The following is a 20759-nucleotide window of genomic DNA, read 5'->3' on the forward strand; positions in this document are numbered from 1 at the left end:
TGGGTACCGCGCTATTGCCGAATGACGGCATTAGCGCGGACCTAGATTTCCAGGACTACGTCTATTGACGTCGTCCTGGTTACGAGCGGCCTGCACGCCCCCTGAGGGGCGCGCGCGGCGCGCTCTGTGATCGGCGAGTCCGTGAGACTCGCCTGATCACCGATCCGTGTAAGGGGTCGATCCCGACCCCTTATCACGTGATCAGCTGTCAGCCAATGACAGCTGATCATGTGATAGAACGGAGCCGGTAATCGCGCTGACAGCGCGAGGAGAAAAAAAAAAAGCCGATCACCGGCGGCCGTGATCGGGACATCAGTCCCGATCACGGCCAGCAATGAAAGGCACCACATGCCACCTGCCAGTGCCCACCTGCCTCCCGCAGTGCCATCCTGAAATATAACAAAGTAAAAGTAAGTGCCCCCCGTCTGTGCCCATAATGCCCACAGTGCCACCCACAGTGCCACCCACAGTGCCACCCAATCTGCCTCAAAGGTGCTGCACCCCAGTGCCGCCCATCAGTGCCCAGCAGTGCCGCCCATCAGTGCCCAGCAGTGCCACCTATCAGTGCCCATCAGTCCCATCTATCTGTGGTACCTATCAGTGCCACTTATCCGTGCCACCCATCCGTGCCATCTTATCTGTGCCCATCTTTGCCCATCAGTGCCGCCTTATCTGTGCCTATTAGTGCCGCCTTATCTGTGCCTATTAGTGCCGCCTTAACTATGCCCATCAGTGCCCACCAATGCAGCCCATCAGTGCCCACCAATGCAGCCCATCAGTGCCCACCAATGCAGCCTATCAGTGCCGCCTTATCAGCGCACTTCAATGAAGGAGAAAAATGACCCGTTTGCAAAATTTTATAACAAACTATTAAAACATGATTTTTTTTTTTTTTTTTTTTTTTTTTTTTGTTTGTTTAGCAAAAAATAAAACTCCGAGCTGTAACTAAATACCACCAAAAGAAAGCTCTATTTGTGGGAAAAAAATGATAGAAATTTCATTTGGGTACAGTGTTGTATGCCCGCGCAATTGTCATTCAAAGTGCATCAGCGCTGAAAGCTGAAAATTGGTCTGGGACTGAGGGGGGTTTAAGTGCCCAGTAAGCAAGTGGTTAAAGTGGTTGTATACCCTTAGGCTGCAATCACACTTGAGCATTTTCAGATGGTAAAATGCCCCAAAAACGCCCAGCTGGCACAATTCCATTTATTTCCAAGGCACCTGTTCACATCTGAGCGTGTCGTCACCCGAAGCAAAACGTCTGAAGCGCAAAAAAAGTAAAACTTTTTGGGCAGATTGCAGGCTTTTTTTCTGCTTTTTACATTGGTGACCTATTGACCTGTAAAAAATTGCGGCAAAAAACACGGTAAAAATTGCAGCAAAAATTATGGTAAAAATCCACAACTTACTTCTGAAAACAAATTGCTCAGGTGTGAATGCAGTCTTATGCTGCGTACACAGGACCGGACTTTCCGGCAGACTAGATCCGACGGTCTTCCTGACGGACTTTCGGCAGAGTTCTGTGGGACCTTCCTAACGAACGGACTTGCCCACACACGAACGGACTAAGTCCGTGCGAAAGTCTGTTCATTTTGAACGTGATGTAAGACGTTGTTGTGTCACTGCCACATCACCAGCCATTCCAATTAAAGTGAATGGGACTGTCGGTGAGTCAACAGCAGGTCCAAGGAGGAGCTGCTGCAGGACAGAGATTACAATTGCTCTTTAACCACATGCCGACTGGTGCACGCGGATATACATCGGCAGAATGGCACAGACAGGCAAATGGGCATACAGGTACATCCCTTTAAATTTTCCGCCGTGCCATCACGCGCGCTGGTTGGGACCTCTGCGAGTCCAATCTCCGCAGGTCCCGCAAACTCTATCGCCTCACGGGGAGGAAGAATGGGGAGATACTAATATAAACAAGCATCTCCCCGTTCTGCCTAGTGACAGTGTCGCTGATCTCTGCTCCCTGTGATCGGAGCAGAGATCAGTGATGTGTCATGCACAGCCACGCCCCACCCCCCCCAGCTAGAAACACTCACCATGGCTCACTTAACCCCTACACTGCCACCTAGTGGTTAACCCCTTCACCGCCATTACTAGTAAAAAAAAAAAAATATTAATAAAAATGCCATAACACTATCCCCTATTTTGTAGACGCTATAACTTTTGCACAAACCAATCAATGGCTTATTGCGATTTTTTTTTTTTTTTTTTTTTTGGTAATAAAAAAAAAAATATGTAGAAGAATACGTATCGGCCTAAATTGAGGAAAAAAAATGTTTTTTTTTATATATATATTTTTGGGGGATATTTATTATAGCAAAATGTAAAAAATGTTTGTTTTTTGTTTTTTTTCAAAATTGTCACTCTTTTTTTGTTGATCGTGAAAAAAATAAAAACCGCAGGGGTGATCAAATACCACCAAAAGAAAGCTCTATTTGTGGGGAATAAAGGACGTCAATTTTGTTTGGGAGCCACGTCGCACGACCACGCAAGTCAGTTAAAGTGACGCAGTTCCGAATCGCAAAAAGTGCTCTGGTCTTTGGCCTGCAAAATGGTCCGAGGCTTAAGTGGTTAAAAATTATGATTTAAAATGAGTTTATTTAAATCAAGCCTTTTTACTAGTGATTTAAATCCTGATTTAAATTGACTTTAAATCAAATCCACACTGGAAACCTCCACCCCTCCACACAGGACAGAGCTGAGGCTGTCAATCAGGTGGAGCTTCTTCCCCTGTCACCATTTTTTCAATTGTGTCAGGAAAACTTGTCAGATGTGATTCATGTAGATGGCAGAGGAACGAAGCAGCAGACAGAAATGAGACATAGTGCTTTTAGTTGAGACAAGTACACACAATATTGTTTATATCTGATGTTTACAAGTGCTCGAACAAGCGGAAGTAAGGCTTCATGTATACTGGACGTTGTTTAACCTTTCCTGAACGATTTAACTTGCCAACTAGAAACTGACGTCTAAAAACAACCGTTTAGCCACATTTGCGTCTAGAAGCGTTTTTTTAAAGAAATCTTCTTCTTTTTTTTTTTTTTTATTAAAATGAAAAACGTCTAAACAAAACTCTGCTAAACGTGAGTTACTGTGTTTAGCAGCATTTACAGGCATTTGGCATTTCCAATGCCTCTGAACATCCGTCTGAACCTGTTTTGTTTTTTTTGCTTTGCAAAAACGCTTCTAAACTCAACTGCCTAGAAATGACTATAAACGACATAATGCACATGTACTGATCAGATAACATAAAGGACAGCTCAGGGGCAGCTGAAAAAATCTGTTTACCAGCAGCGGTGTACATGAGGCCTTAGAAACTGGCTACCGTGCAGAGCTGCACCAGATTTTCCACTCTCCAGTTTTAGTATATCAACCCTTTAGTTTCTACCCATTAACACAGAAAATCATTCTGGTAATATTCTCTTTGTGTTGACTGAATTGTTGATGATGATATCATTTTTGTGTGTTTTATTTTTTTTAGAGATGAAATTGGGTTAATTCCATGCCCCGAAGCCAAGTATAATCGCAGCCCTATAGTATTGGTGGAGAACAAGTTGGGAGTGGAAAGCTGGTGTATCAAGTTCCTGCTACCCTATGTACATAACAAGCTTTTGCTTTATCGCCAGAAGAAACTTTGGCTTAATAGAGATGGTAAGTGTATTTCTGATGTTAAAGGTTTCCTGCAGTTAATAGCTCTTGACTAATATAGTGTTAACACTTCCCCAATGGAATAATTGTAGGAGCTAGGTAGCCTTTTTGCTGAATGAAACGTTTGATAGCTCAATTTTATCAGTGTGTATGTTAAAGACTGAGTCAGCCTGTATTGCCTTTTGCTAACCAGTCAGATTAAAGGGCTGAAAATAATGAATGAAAATAGAATTCCGAAACTGTGTTGCTGGAGATCTCCCTTCCTTCATCTCAAAAGTTAGAACACACTTAGTGGTGGACTTTTTAGGCATATACAGTATCAAGTATGTAAAGTACAAAAATGTTTTTATTGAAATAATGTTATAAGAAAGACAGATACAACAAGGAATGCATAAATACCCTAATCTGTATACACACTAATTGATTAGAATACCCTATGCGGTTCGGAGAAACAATCTCCTTCTTCAGGGGTATGTATACCTATAAAGAAGGTCTATTAGAAAAAGATTGTTTCTAATATATATTCTATTTATTAAACGTACATGCATAATATATCTCAATATTTTAGTATACACTTACATATTCAAAATAATGTGTTAAATCGGCATTCCAAGAAACTTGTAGTTAAGAACACGACAGAAGGACAGGATAGATATTGCCGATGGCTATTCTCCCTCCAGGAACTCCTAGTGTGGTCGCCCCAGCAGAGATGGCCGAAAAAGCTGCAAGGTGTTAAAAAACAGATCAAACCCCTAGTGCAGGTGGGACAGTGGAGCGAACCCCCCCTGGGAAAAGCACTGGGGCAAAGTACTCAGTCCTGTAAAGAATGAAATAAGGGCATGTTTTAATCCCATCGAGAAGAGAAAAAGAAAAATTCTTCTCTCCTCCCATGCGATTATATATTAAAAATACTTTTCTTCATATATTTCATAATACTTCAATATTAGTACATTTCAATAACAATGATATAAATATAATCTTTACACTTCTTGTTAACAAAAAAAAAAATCTTTACTTCTATTTTATTTTTCTCTCTCATATTTTGTTTTTTTTTTTATTATTGTTTATGAAGAAAAGTATTTTTAATATATAATCGCATGGGAGGAGAGAAGAATTTTTCTTTTTCTCTTCTCGATGGGATTAAAACATGCCCTTATTTCATTCCTCTAGAGGCTCTAGAGGAAAGTCTACCGGTCAGGTCCAGGCTCAAAAGAAGATCTGGGGCCGCAAATCTGCAAAGCAGAATACTAAAGCCTCATCATGAAGAGGCGTCTCAGAAGTCTGGCTAAGGGAAATCCAATACAGATGGGTCATCTCCACGGTGTCTCTAGGATACAAACTAGAATTTTGGGAGTTTTCACCATCTTGTTTTCTCAGGTCAAACGTTCATAAGGATCCAGGGAAAAGGAAATCCCTGTTTCAAGCGTTAGACCGTTTATTGGCTCGGGGGAGGATCATACAGATTCCCACAGAAGAGCAAGGTTTTTACTCAAACCTGTTTATGGTATCAAAACCAAATGTAGACGTCAGACCCATTTTAGATCTAAGGAATCTAAATCAATTCCTGAAAATATGCTCCTTTCGCATGGAGTCGATCAGGTCAGTTCTGTCTATCTTACAAGGGAAAGAACTTCTGGCATCCATCGACATCAGGGACGCATACCAACATGTCAATGTTAATTTCATCGACTAAAATGACTAAAATATTTTAATTTTGTCGACTAAAATACGACTAAATCTAAAACAATTGAGATGACTATAATAGGACTAAAATTAAAATGGCATTTTAGACAAAAGACTAAGACTAAAACGAAATTTGACTTCAAAATTAACACTGGCCTTTAGTGCATGTACCTCAATAACCTAAATAATAACATGAGATTTTTCACTCCAGCAGTATATAATGAGTTTGGAAATTGTAAAGAAATGTTAACTAATGCATTACAATTTAATTACACCCATTTGATTTCAGACAACTAAAATGAGTTTTAGTCGACTAAAATGTAATGGAGATTTAGTCGGCTAAATACGACTAAAACTAAAACAATTGCAGAAGACTAAAATGGGACTAAAGCTAAAATGCCATTTTAGTTCTAAGATTAAAACTGAATCAAAATTTTCTGCCAAAATTAACACTGTTCCTATATTTCCCGCTCATCAGAAGTTTCTGTGATTCGAAGCAGCACTTTCAGTTTGTAGCTTTGCCCTTCGGACTAGCTACAGCACCCCAGGTATTCACAAAAGTACTGGCCCCACTTCTAGCCAGGTTAAGGGCACAGGGCATAACATTCCTGGCGTACCTAGACAATCTATTGTCGATAGACCAGACAGTGTCTCGGTTGGAGTAAAGTGTACGCATTACAACCAGTTACCTGAAGTTTGGGTTGGATTCTCAATCTAGAAAAATGTTCCTTAAAACTGCTAAGAAAGCTGGAGTATTTGAGCTTGATTACAGACACAGCTTAAAAAAGGTGTTTTTACCTCCGGCAAAGATCGGCTCCATACAAGAGCTGGTGCGGATGGTCAGCTCGAAAAGAAATCCCTCAATTCGCCTTTGCATGAGGTTGTTAGGAAAGATGGTGGCTTCATTTGAAGCAGTACCCTATGCCCAGTTCCATTCAAGACTGTTGCAAAACAGTATGCTCTCTGCTTTTAAACAAAATGATCCAAGCTCTGGGTTTGCCAATGTGGCTGTCCCCAAGAGTGGCCCAAAGTCTGTTGGTGGTTACGAACCCAGAATCTGCTGAAGGGAAAATCCTTCAGACCAATTATCTGGAAAGTAGTAACAGATGCCAGCCTTTCAGGCTGGGGAGCAGTACTAGAGAAGACTGTCCAAGAACAGTGGTCAAGAACCGAAAGAGCCTTGCCCATCAACATCCTAGAGATTCGGGCAGTGTGTCTGGCTCTGAAAACCTGGACTTCCAGGTTAAAGAATTGTTCTGTTGGGATCCAATCCGACAATGCCACGGCTGTGGCTTGTATCAATTACCAAGTGGCACCAAGATTCTCTCAGCTAACTTGGACAGAAAAGAATGTTCCTTGCCTATTGGCAGTCTTCATCCCTGAGAAGAATTGGCAGGCAGACTACTTAAGTCACCAGCCGTTATTCCCAGGAGAATGGTCTCTTCACCCTGACATTTTTTTTTCCGGCTGCTCTGCCAAAGATGGGGGACTCCGGATGTAGATCTTCTAGTGTCTAGGTTCAACATGAAGTGTGTGTGTGTGTGTGTATATATCTATAAACAAATGCTTTGCCTTTCATTTCTATTTAACCAGTTGCCGATCAGCCGCAGTATAAGGTTGGCTCCCCTGTATGGATCGTTGTAGCTGTACGGCGGGCGCTTTAAGGGACCCACCGCATGATGTAGGAGCTAATGCATGTGCCTGGCGGCCGCGATGTCCGGGCACCTGCGATCGCTCCTGAGTGAGAGAGAACGGAGGTCTGTCAATGTAAACAGATCTCCGTTCTGTTGGGGGAGAAGAGAGAGATCTGCTGTTCATACTGGTTATAAGCAGTGATCGGTCTCCTCCTCCAGGGAGTTCCATTACCCCCACAGATATAAACACTCCCTAGGACACATTTAACCCCTTGATCTCACCCTAGTCTAACTCCTTCCCTGACAATTAATTTTATACAGTTTTTTGCAGGAGGGTTTATTTCCTCTTTAAGGGGGCAAATCCTTCTGGAGCTGAAGTGGTTAAATAGGGTATTCACCTGTACTAGTTTGAATAATGTCCCCCTGTAATGGCATACTTAGAAGCCTTTAGTATACAAACTATTTTCTACGCTCCTGAAGGTCACAAACATAGCACCATGAATGAACTCTAAAAACGACAAAAAGGATTCTTCCTTTTCTTACTCATCATCTTGGTTAAAAGGCTACGGTATGAAAAATTAAGTCTGTGTATAATCTATACAGTAATAGCCTTGAAAGCAAACACAGCTGTAAAGTGGTTGTAAACCTTAGGCATTAAATCTGAACAAATGTTTATATTTTACCTATAGCATTGTTAAAACTGAAAATCGAATGTAAAGTGGACTTAACGTGAGAACAAAAGGTGCATTTGTTCAGTTCTTCAACAGAACAGCTCAAGATAGACTTGGCTGGTTCTACTGATTTTCCCAGTTCAAAGACTCCTTTGTGTGGACCCAGACCATTAGAGTGACCACATCTCAGCCTTTCCCAAATCGGGCACCGTTTTGATTTAAAAAGCTTTGTGTACTGAAATGTTGCTTTCTTTCCTGTGTGCTATATGTGATACCATGCTATTTATTTTCATTTTAACAACCCAATTTCTTCTGTAGCATGCTAACGCCTTTTATATCTGTAAAAGTGGGGGGGGGGGGGGGAGAGATTTTGTAGTTGAATGAATAGGGCACCCTTTTTGTTATAAAAAGTGATTAAGTGTTCAGGAAGCTATTTTTGTACTAAAGCCTGTGCTAAGAATAACAGAGGAATTTTGTGCTTCTTGGTGACTTTGCTGTTTTTTTGTTTTTGTATTCTTTTTAAAAACAAATTCCTTGCAAAGGACTTTACAGCTAAATGCCACTTTCTTTATCATACATCATAGGACACACAGCCTTAAAGTGGAAGTAAACCCATTGATTTAAACAGTTAAAAAAAAAAAAAAACACCAGTGGCGGCGGGCAGGGCAGTCCCTGCACACTGCAGGGACCGCCTTGTCAGCTCTCCGTTCTCCTCTATGGGGGATCGGATGAACACGGACCGTCTGTCCGTGTTCATCCGATCCGCTCTGCAGACGGATAGAAAATAGGATTTTCCTCCCTCTGTAGAATCGGACAATTGCGGAGGCAGACAATAGTGGGTGTTGGCGGATGTTCATCCGCAGACACCCGCTATCCCATAGGGATGCATGTATGTCCGTATTTCATCCGCAAACCGATGGATGAAATACGGACATACTGTCCGCATGTGTGAAAGGGGCCTTAGTTGTTGGTCACGAGTGAAGAAGTGCTCTGAGGAACTCCCAGGAGGGATCCATGCTGGATTTAAATTCATCCATAAAAAGCCAGATCCATCCAGAAGTGCCACTGAGGCCTAAGATGGATGGTACCTGGGACCTCGTATCCGAAGAACGAGGTTTTGCCTGTAATGCCTCTTTGTAGTGCTGGAACCCAGGGCTTAGGTCTTGTTGCATTACCTCAAGCTTCCTGATGGGGGGTTTATACATAGCCCAAGGCAGTTGGACTCCTGTTTTTACGGTTCCCGTCCTTGAAGGTTTGCTAAATGTTGCCCGCTGTGTTAGGTGAAAGTTGGATTTTCTGGTAATTCTGCAAAATCCTGCGGTGAGTGCAAGGTAAGGGAAGAAAACTTAGAAAATGCATAGATGTTTTTCTTTCATTTAAGGAAAAAATGTCATGCCTTAAAATCTCCACTAGATGGAGTGTATGAACATACCTTGCTCTGTTGTCTTGTTGAATTAATAAAATACTTGTATAGCGCACAATGCGAACTGAATCGCCTCTAGGCGCTGTGGCGAGCTTTGGTCATGAGCTAAAAGAGGAAGGTCTTAAGTTTTTTCCTAAAAGCCAGGTGATTTTCTTCCAGACGGATGTCGATTGGTAGAGCATTCCATAGCTGGGGCCCTTGGACAGCGAATCTTCGATCCCCCTTGGATTTATACCGGGCTTTGGGCACGAGGAGGAGGTTTTTGTTAGCAGATCGAAGACTGCGGTTTGGTGTGTAATGATGTATTTTCTCCATTAGGTATTGCAGAGCTTCTCTATGCACGCATTTATGGGTGAGGCAAAGGGTTTTGAACGTGATCCGATTTTTTTACAGTTAGCCAATGTAAGCTCCTCAGCAAAGGAGAGATGGATTCCCATGGTTTTTTTCCTGTTATCAGCCTTGCTGCCGTGTTTTGGATAAGTTGTAATCGCGCAAGTTGATATTGAGGTAATCCTATGTAAAGCGAGTTTGCGTTGTCCAGTCGCGAATTGATGATTGTTCCAACTACCACAGCCTTGTCCTTCTTTGGGATAAAAGGGACGAGTCTGCGAAGCATGAGCAGCAGATGGTGAGATCCCCTGACTACTGCTCCTATTTGCGCATCCATTGACATTTGTGCGTCTAATATAACCCAGAGACTCTTGGCTTTGGTTTTTGGGGAGATAGCCTGCCCAAAGACAGTTATTGAAGACCAGGGGGTTTTGGTTGCGGGTTTATGATTTGGGTGCAAGATAAGCAGCTCTGTTTTTGATTCGTTCAGTTGGATGGAGTTGGTGGTCATCCAGTCCTCTATTGATCTGAGGCAATTTTCAAGTTGTTGTTGGTGTTTTTTTTTCCCATTGATCCTTAAATAAGGTTGTGTGTCGTCAGCGTAAGAGTGGAAGCAAAGGTCTGAGCATCTGATGATTTGGAGCAGTGGGCGGATGTAAATGTTAAAGAGAACGGGTGACAAAGGAGAGCCTTCAGGGACCCCGCAGGTGACTGCCCGGGATTTGGAGAAGTATTTTCCTAGTTTCACTGTCTGTGACCGATTTCCTAGGAAGGACGCGAACCATTGGAGATCTAGGTCTTGGACTCCGGCTACTTCTGTGAGGCGGACGAGTAGAGTGTTGTGATCTACTTTATCAAACGCTGCACTTAGGTCTAACAGTACGAGGAGACTCGGCTCTCCGTCATCTGCTGCTTCGAGGGTGTCATCCCAGATCTTCAGGAGTGCTGTTTCTGTTCCATGACCTGGGCAGAAGCCTGATTGCAGCGGGTCCAGGAGTTTGTTAGTATCCAGGTGGAGTTGTAGCTGTTGTACTACTGCTTTCTCCATGATCTTGGAAATGGTATTGAGGCTTGTAATCGGCCTGCGGTTGTTTGGGTCCTGAGGGTCCAGGTTTGGTTTTTTGAGTAGAGGTTTGACAATGCCTTGTTTGAGTATGCTGGGAACAATCCCTTCGATGAATGATCTGTTTATGAGGTGGGTTATGGTTGGAGCCACGATGTCGGAGCATTCTTTCAGTAGTTTAGTGGGGATGATGTCAATAGGTGAGGTACTGTCACGCAGTTTATTAATGATGTTTTTTTGCGGTGTCCGCGGTAATCAGGGATAGTGAAAATCTTGGCGGTTGGGGAGTGTTGGTGCAGACATCCTCTCTATGTGTTTTCTGGCAGAGGTCTGATCCTTTCTTCTGACAGATTGTTTCCCTGATGGTTTTGACTTTATTGATGAAAAAATCCAACAGTTTGTCACAGTAATCCTGGGATTCACTTTCTGGGGGTTCTAGGCACACTGGATTCATTGATTGACTAGATTAAACAGTTCCCGTGGTTGGTTTGCGGCCGTTGCGATTGTGTATGAGAAGTGGTCCTTTTTAACTTTGAAGATTGATTTCCAATAATTCTCTGTGATAGCTTTTGTAGTTAAAGTGGTTTTCCTCGGTGGGATTTCTTCTCCATGTTCTTTCCGCTCTTCTGCGTTCTTGCTTTAGTACGGAGAGGGAGCTATTAAACCATCCAGCGTTTTTCTTCCTGAAGAGTGCCCTACGTTTTGGTGCTACCGAGTCTGCTGATTGCAGTAATGCCCTGTTCAGGCTGTTGAGTGTTTCCTTGTTGTTTGCTCAGTTCCGTGTCTGGCTGAAAAAAGAAGGGGGCGGGATTTTTTTGAGGAGGCGGAGCCCAACACAGGTGCCGTGAAACGTCCACAAGGACGCACGGCATGCTAATAGATAAATACAGATGTGTCAGTCTCTCCTCTGCTGATGAGGAGGAAACAAGCTGCCTGTACACAGGGACACACGAGCTGTGGGACACATATGGGTTGCAAAACTGGCATTCCTGATACAGTAAAGACACTTTTTTTTTTATTTTATTTTTTCCAGCACTAGGCTGAACTTTATAGCAGCTTTAAAAGTCTTGACTATTTTCAGCGAATTTGGTGCAATTGGTATAGCGCCTCTGTTTTTGTACTTAGGGCTATGCCAGCCAAAAGAGTAAAGGTTTCACCCCCAGGCATTGGGATTCCCAGCTGTATTTCCATGCTGTCATCTTCGCCTGAATTGCCAATTATGGCAACTCGGGGTGAGTCATTGGAGCAAATTGATGGTGCAGCTGCCTCTCACATCTCAGCACCTGTATACGTGACCAAAGATGCCCTTTCCTCCTCCCTTCAGGGTCTGGAAGAAGGATTAGCGGCTTTAATCACATCCTCCATTCAAATGGGTAGGAAGCGTAATGGTCCCCCTCCCCCGCTTCAGCTTTGCAAGTTGAACAGTGGGTCCACGGTGAGGTTTTACCCTCAATCGATCAGGAAGAGTAACAAACCGATGATTCTTCTGCAGAGGATTAACCTTTTTTCAGCTTCTCAATCTGAAAAACTACTGATATAATCTCTTACAGAAATGGCTTGATCCCCCCCCCCCCCCCTTTCATGCTGCCTCTAACAGAGTCTCATGAAAACTGGGCTTCTTCCTTAGGTTATTTAAAACCTTCCCATCCTTTGCTTGCTTTTCCTGCACATGCATTACTTGAACAGCTTATTTTTGTGGAATGGGATAAACCGGATAAACATTTTCTCCCTCCTAAGAGGTTATCAATTCTCAATCTTCTGGAGGAGAAATTCTCCAAAGGATGGAAAGTACCAGCAATTGATGATGCGATTTCCAATGTGAATAATAACTTGTCCTTTAGACAATGCACAGATGCTTAAAGATATCCAACAGATAAGACGTTGGAATCCCTGCTAAAATCTGCTTTTTCCATAGCGGGTGCCGTCACTCAGCCCGCAGTCGCCGCACTAGGCGTCTGCCAATCCCTGAAGAACCAACTTAACCGGTTCCCGACCAGCTCTCGCATGCCGGTCGGGACCCCCGTGAGTCCGGTCGCAGGTCCTGAGGACTCGATCGCCCGCGGGCATACCCGCAATCGTCTCACGGGACGGCTGAATGGAGGAAATGCCGTGTAAACAGCGTTTCTCCATTCTGCCTAGCAACTAGTTACTCTGATCTCTGCTCTATGTGATTGGAGCAGAGATCAGTGTTCACTAAATGAAAGCCCAGCCCCCCCCCCCCCCCACAGTTAGTAACACACCCCTAGGAACACTTAACCCCTTCACTGCCACCCACTGGTTAACCCCTTCACTGCCAGTGTCATTTACACAGGAATCACTGCTTTTATATAGCAATGATTACTGTAGAAATGACAATGGTCCCAAAAATGTGTCAAAAATGTCCGATATGTCCGCCACGATGTCGCAGTCACAATAAAAATCGCTGATCGCCGCCATTACTAGTAAAAAAAAAAAAATAATACATTTATTAATAAAAATGCCATAAAACTATCCCTATTTTGTAAACGCTATAACTTTTGCGCAAACCAATCAATAATTGCTTATTGCGTTTCTTTACAAAAAATATGTAGAAGAATACGTATTGGCCTAAACTTATATATTTTTGGGGGATATTTATTATAACAAAAAGTAAAATATAATGCGTTTTTTTTTATTTATTTTTTTTTGTCAAAATTGCCGCTCTATTTTTGTTTATAGCGCAAAAAATTAAAACCGCAGAGGTGATCAAATACCACCAAAAGAAATCTCTATTTGGGGGGGAAAAACAGGACGTCAATTTTGTTTGGGAGCCACATCGCACGATTGCGCAATTGTCAGTTAAAGCGACGCAGTGCCGAATCGCAAAAAGTGGTCTGGTCTTTGACCAGCAAAATGGTCCGGTCTGTAAGTGGTTAAACAGGCCCTTAGAGAGCTTCCTGCACAACAAGCTCGGGATTTGGCTGAACTACCTTAGGCATTATGTTTTGCCATAGATGCCATTAAAGACTCTATTCACCAGGCACCCCGCCTTATGCTTGTACATATGCGCAGAATCCTGTGGTTGAAAAATTGGTCAGCTGAAACACCATGTAAAAACCTCCCTAACTTGGTTCCTCTTTCATGGGGAGCGACTGTTTGGAGAAGACCAAATAAATATATCAAGACCATTTCTGCTGGGTAAAGTACTTTTACCAGTCAAAAGAAAATATAAATGCCCTTCATTTAAACAGGCTCTTTCCCCTGCGCCAGGGGCTTCTGCCTCTAGGCAGTGGCGACGGCCTCCGCTGTTAGATTCTAGAGGAAAACCTCAGGGTCAGACCCAGGCTCAAAAGAAGTCCTGCACTAGGAAATCTGAAAAACAGAATCCTAAAGCCTCATCATGAAGAGGCAACCCCCCTCACCAAGGTGGGGGGAAGACTTCTGCAATTTTCAGACGTCATCTCCATGGTAACTCTAGGTTACAAGCTGGAATTTGGGGACTTTCCACCTTCTCGTTTCCTGAGATCAATCGTTCCCAAAGATCCAGAGAAAAAACAATCTGTTTCAGGCACTAGACCTATTAATATCTCAAGGAGTGATCATACAGATACCCACAAAAGAGCAAGGTCTGAGGTTTTATTTAAATCTTTTCATGGTACCAAAACCAAATGGAGACGTCAGATACATTCTAGATCTAAGAAAGCTAAATCAATTCCCGAAGATCTTCTCCTTTCACATGGAGACAATCAGGTCAGTAGTTTCTATCCTAGGAAGAGAACTTCTGGTGTCCATCGACATCAGGGATGCATATCTGCATGTCCCTATATTTCCTGCTCATCAAAAGTTTCTGTGGTTCGAGTTAGAACAGCAGCATTTCCAATTTTTAGCCCTGCCCTTCGGGCTAACCACAGCACCTTGGGTGTTCACCAAAGTACTGGCCCCACCTCTAGCCAGGTTAAGGGTACAGGGCATAACAGTCGTAGCGTACCTAGATGATCTATTACTTATAGATCAATCGGTGACTCGTTTGCAGCAAAGCGTACACACTACAACCAACTATCTGAAAAGTTTTTGGGTTGGGTCTTCAACCTAGAAAAATCTTCCTTAATACCGCTAAAAAGGCTGGAGTACTTGGGTCTGATCATAGGCACAGCCCAGGAAAGGGTGTTCTTGCCTCAAGCAACAATCGATTCCATAAGAGAGCTGGTGCGGAGGGTCGGGTCAAATGGCAATCCCTCCATTCGTCTCTGCATGAGGTTTCTAGGACTGGCTTCATTCGAAGCAGTTCCCTATGCCCAGTTCCATTCAAGACTGTTGCAGAACAGTATCCTGTCTGCTTGGAACAAAACAATTCAAGCTTTAGACTTACCAATGCGGCTGTCCCCAAGAGTGGCCCAAAGCCTCACTTGGTGGTCATTAACCCAGAATCTGCTGAAAGGAAAATCCTTCACACCAGTCACCTGGAAAGTGGAAATGACGGATGCCACCCTTTCAGGCTGGGGAGCAGTACTAGAAAAGACAACTGTCCAAGGACAGTGGTCAAGAACCGAAAGAATCTTGCTCATCAATATCTTAGAGTTTCGGGCAGTACATCTGGCTCTAAAGGCCTGGATTTTCAGGTTACGGGATTGTCCTGTCAGGATTCAATCCGACAATGCCATAGCTGTGGCCTATATCAATCACCAAGGGGGCACCAAACGTCTCAGTACAGAGAGAGGTGAACCATATTCTAATTTGGGCAGAAAGGAATGTTCCATGCCTTTCTGCAATCTTCATTCCAGGAGTAGAGAATTGGCAGGTGGACTACTTAAGTCGCCAGCAGTTATTCCCAGGGGAATGGTCTCTTCACCCCCCAATATATTGGGCCGTTTGTCAAAGATGGGGGACTCCGGACGTGGATCTTCTAGCATCCAGGTTCAACACAAAGTTGGTCAACTTTGTGGCCAGAACAAGGGATCCATTCACATGCGGAACGGATGCGTTTAGTGACCCCATGGGATCAGTTCTCACTAATCTATGCATTCCCCCCTATTCAGTTGTTGCCTCGACTTCTTCTTTTCAGGATCAAGCTGGAAAGAAAGACCATAATTCTGGTGGCACCAGCATAGCCCAGAAGGTCATGGTACGCAGAAATCATAAAGATGGCAGAGGAGTGCCCATGGTCCCTCCCTCTATGGCCAGAGCTGCTCTCTCAGGGACCGATATTCCATCCTTGCGGTCTCTAAATTTAACGTCTTGGCTGTTGAAACACACATTCTAAAGAAACGTGGCCTTTCCGGGTCAGGTATCTCTACCCTGAATAATGCTAGGAAGCCAGATTCCAGAACTATATATTATAGTCTGGAAGGCTTATGTTTCCTAGTGTGAATCCAAAGGTTGGCACCCTCGGAGATATGTCATAGGCAGAATTCTTGCCTTTCTACAATTAGGGGTAGAAATGAGATTGGCCTTAAGTACTATTAAAGGCCAAGTCTCAGCTTTATCGGTCTTATTTCAAAGACCACTTGCTACGCATTCTTTAGTCCGGGGTTTTATACAAGGGGTGACGTGGCTTAATTCGCCCATCAAACCTCCCTTGAAACCTTGGGACTTAAACTTAGTTTTGTCCGTATTGCAAAAAGCCATTTGAACCAGTACAACAGATTCCCCTAGTCCTTCTGACAAGGAAGTTGGTATTTTTGGTTGCTATACCCTCAGCAAGGAGGGTTTCAGAATTGGCTGCTCTTTCTTCTAAAGAGCCATATATGATTTTTCATGAGGACAGGGTGGTGTTGCGTCCTTGTCCCAGGTTTTTTGCCAAAAGTAATTTCAGGTTTTCACCTGAACCAAGATATTGTACTGCCATTGTTTTTTTTCCAAAACCATGTTCCAGGGAAGAAAGATCACTACATTGTCTTGATGTGGTGAGAGCAGTGAAAATCTATTTAAAGAAAACTGCTCAGATTCGTAAGACTGATGTCTTATTTATTCTGCTGGAGAGTCCTAAGAAAGGACAGGCAGTGCCGAAATCCACAGACGCTAAGTGGATTTGGAAAGTGATAATTCATGATTTAAGGGGTTAAGATTCCCCCGTTTCAAGTTAAGGCGCATTCTACTAGGTCAGTTAGTGCTTCTTGGGCAGTGCGTCATCAGGCCTCCATGGCTCAGATCTGTAAGGCCGCAACTTGATCTTCAGTGCATACATTCACAAAATGTTATCAGGTGGATGTAAGGAGGTATGAGGAGATCTCCTTCAGGCGCAGTGTGCTGCAAGCAGCAGTATAGATCCTCCAAGTCTGGGTGTACCCTGCGGGTTGTTTTCTCCCACCCCTCATGTGGCATTGCTTTGGGGCATCCCATTAAGTAATTATTAAGGCTCTGTGTCCCATGATGTACGATAAAGAAAATGGGATTTTTATTACAGCTTACCTGTAAAAATCCTTTTCTTGGAGTACATCATGGGACACGGAGGTCCCTCCCCTCTTTCTTTCTTTTTTTTTTTTTTTTTTTTTTTTTTTGGGGATACATGTATATTGCTTTGCTACAAAAACTGATGTGCTCCTGGAAGGAGGAGGGGTTATATAGGGAGTAAACTTCCTTGATTGGGTTTACCAGTGTCAACACCTGAAGGTGGCCCATAACCCATTGAGTAAGTACTTAAGGCTCTGTGGCCCATGATGTACTCCAAGAAAAGGATTTTACAGGTAAGCTGTAATAAAAATCCTATTTTTTCAGAAACTCTTCTAACATGCTATAAAAACCCCTTCCTTTTTTTTTTTTTTTTTTTTATTTTTTATTATTCAAATTATCTATATACAACAAACTCATATGTTGCCTGGCAACCAGGGGTTATTTGTACAGTGTTTGCCAGCAGCACACTAATGTCCTGTTCTTGTGATTGGGCCAATGCTTTTCCAAAAAGCCTTCGCAGAGCTTTGGCCGGCCATAGACGGAAGAAATTTCCTGCAACCAAGGGTTGCAGGAAAGATTTTTGTTCTATTCCCCCATCAACACAGGCTTGCAATGATCCCATGTACAATCCGGCAGACTGGTTGTACCTAAGTTGATCGATCAACTTGGGTACATTTCAACCTGCCCATACATGGTTTGAATCTTGGCTGGTTCCTGTTGAACTGGTTGAGATTCGAACCATCTATGGCCAGCTTAAAGTGATTGTAAAGTCCTAATATTTTTTATTTTTCTTTATTAAACTAACAAACATGTTATTCTTCCCTTCTCTGTTGTAGTAAAATTGCACAGAGCAGCCCGGATCCTCCTCTTCTCAGGTCCCTCCTTGGCTCACCCCCTTTCTATTCTCATTGGCAGGCTGACTGACTTTGACAGCAGTGGGGGCCAGTGGCGCCGCTCTGTTGTCTCGTCCGGGACTCCCCTCCTCATCGGCTGAGACATTTCTCTAACATCGCTGGAGCTAGAGGGACCTCAGGTAATTATTGGGGGGCTGCTGCACACAGAAGGCTTTTTATCTTAATGCATAGAATGCATTAAGATAAACCTTCTGCAATGACACCCACTTTGTCATTTTACAGACCTCCTTTGCAAGAGATGTATAATTGATATCACTTCAGAGATCCTTGTAGACTTAGGGCTGGCTCACACCATGAATCGCACAGGATGCGATCCACGTGGAGTGCAATTTTTCTGCCCTTTCATTTTAATGGGCTGAAATCGTGCCGAACCACACCAAAGTAGTGCATGCACTACTTCACAAAATGCGCAGCAGTAGGATTGCGTGGTACTACTGTACCATGCAGTCCGGTGCAGAAAATTGCCTTTGGGTTGTCGTTAGGTTGACATACCTGCTGGAGATTGCAATTGCAGTGCATTTTGAAAGTGGTGTGGGAAGTGTGGACGAAACACGAGTTTCCCACTCTGCGTTCTGGTGTGAACTGGCCCTAAGGGTCCTTTCACACAGGCTTGTCCGCTTTCTCTGCGGGGGATCGATCCACTGATCCCCACAGCAGGTGGATGACAGGTCCGTCTCCGCTTGCTGTGCTGAGACGGACCTGTCAGAGTAAAGCTCTCCTCTATGCGGAGATCAGATGAAATCTGATCCCATCTGCTGGGCGGATGGCGAATAGGGGCACCATCCGTCTGGATTCCGCAAACAGGATCAGATAACGGACATGTCGCTGCTGACATCCACCGCTCCATAGAGGTGAATTAAGTGTCTGATCAGGTCCACCTGAAAAACGGATGGGCAGATCTGATCGGAAAGCCTATGTGAAAGGGGCCTTAGGGCTTTATATGCACTGGTCAGATCCATCGTGTTTAAGGCTAGGTTCACACTGCTGCGATGCGGAAACGCTGCAAATCTACTGCGGGTTCCCGCATCACATGTCTCCCGACAGCAGTTCACACTGCCCTATGCGAACTGCTGGGAGTGTCAGTGAAAAGTTAATGACACCCCCAAATCAGGTCGCATATCGCAGTGCGATCTGCAACCTCGGACAGGAATCAGATCGCATGGTGTGAACTCCCATGCAATCCGATTTCTGCTGCGGACCAAAAAGGGTCCTGTACGAGTTTGATCGTTAGTATGGCTGAATTCGCATCGCATTCAATCTGTATGGCTGAAATCGCATCGCACAGAGATCGCATGTGATTTGCACTGCCATGCGGTGCGAATCACATTCGATCTCGGACATGGCAGCAGTGTGAACCCGCCTTATGCTAGCACTTTTGCGTGGGTTGCACAATTAGGATTGCTGCTTCATCCCTGTAAACCCGAACACATATGAATTGCACAGGTTCTGAGGCAAATTAAATGCAGATAAGGCACCAAGTGAGTTTAATTACCGCCTTAATCAGCCACAGAACTTGTGTAATCAATATGTGTGCGAGTTTAAAGGGATGAGGTGGCAACTCTAGTTGTGTTAAGGCCGTCCGTTAATTTACACTACCTAATGCACCACAACAGACCTAAAATGGTATCCTCTGCCTTTTTGTATCACACCACACCGTGTGTTGCAGTGCACTGCAACTTGGGATTGTTTGGGTGCCATACAAACTATTTACACAGTGATGTGAACAGACACTAGGGATGCTATGACTACCACCTTTCTTAATAAGACACTGAGACTAATCGGGTGGTTTTAATAAAGGCAGATCCTCCCACTTAGCACTGCCTGGGGTTTTAAAAGTGATGGCAAAACTTATCTGTAGTACAGAAAAAGCAAGCTGCATTATTGCCTTCTTCTACAAAAAAATCCCGACTGGAATTTAATTTTAAGACTGGCAAACTGCATCTCATGACATAATCCTCTCACCTTTTAAATGCTTTTGGGATTTCTGTTTTAATATCGGGCAGTGCTGTTTTTAGTTTCATTTAATTGCGACATACATTCTGTTTTTCCTAAAATGTAGCACAGCCTTAACAAGCTAGGAGCACTTCATTAAACTTTGATGAGTTTATAGATGCCCTGAATGTAAAATGGTGCACAGAACATTACAGCATCTGTTGGTGATGTGTGACAAATTAAGGCCAGCTTGGGGAAAATCTAAGTTCCTCAATTAAGCTTTGGTGTTTAGACTAATGTAAATGAGTATTTATCCAGCAATCTGTCAATACATTTATTTTATCTGGCAACTTTACGAATATACAGTAAATTTTTATTTCCCCCCTCTGCCCGGAATCTATAGATGGCGAAAATGCTTGGGTTTTGTTTTATGCTGTTTATAAATGGGCCTGGTTCACACTGGTGTGACATGCGCTCCGATTTTGAGAGCACGATTCACATGACAATTCGCACCCCAATAAGTGCAATGAAACCGTTCCAATAGGAGCTGCTTGAATTGCTCAGACTTGTAAAAAAGTTCTTACACTACTTTTGGTGCGACTTTGGGCACTTGTGGCTTACACATGCATTTGAAAATGTGTGCAGACTAAACCCCTGTTTTTAACGCATACTGTTAGACAGGTTATTTGGTTGTTTGTGGGCTGGTGGTAAGTAAAGCTTGGTTTTTTCCCTCGGTTCATCCTTGGGTTTGTTTTGTATCTGCAAGTGTTACTGTCCATCCTAGAAGATCTTGCGTGGTTGATATAAACAGAGAAACCGTTGCTGAAATCAGCTCAGACAAGACTATCTTAGGATACATAATAAATTCAGTGTAAGAGGAAAATATGCACTCATTGACCCATCAATTGGTGACAGCAAGTCTAGTGTCACAAAGATACATCATGAGACTCTTAGGCCTAATGACTGCCTCTATCTCATCCCTGAGCTTGGTCTGGCATTTGAGGCATCTCCAAGCCTTTGTTCTGTCTTTGTGGTATCAAAAAGAGTCCTTAGATTCAAGAGCCTCATTTCCTTCTGAGGTTTGCCTATCCTTGGTGGTGTGGC

General features: G+C 43.5%; 1 protein-coding gene across 1 annotated transcript in view; it reads left to right on the plus strand.

Moving 5' to 3' along the window:
* PTAR1 (protein prenyltransferase alpha subunit repeat containing 1) overlaps window positions 1-20759 on the plus strand; it is a 90703-nt gene that overhangs the window by 21520 nt on the left and 48424 nt on the right. The window contains exon 2 of the mRNA XM_077474961.1: window positions 3491-3660. Within this exon, the coding sequence (XP_077331087.1) occupies window positions 3491-3660 (170 nt within the window). The remainder of the gene's footprint in view (window positions 1-3490; window positions 3661-20759) is intronic.

Source organism: Lithobates pipiens, unplaced genomic scaffold (genome assembly GCF_037356315.1).
Source record: "Lithobates pipiens isolate NorthernLeopardFrog02 unplaced genomic scaffold, aLitPip1_a1.2 Scaffold_13, whole genome shotgun sequence".
In the NCBI taxonomy this organism is placed as follows: domain Eukaryota; kingdom Metazoa; phylum Chordata; class Amphibia; order Anura; family Ranidae; genus Lithobates; species Lithobates pipiens.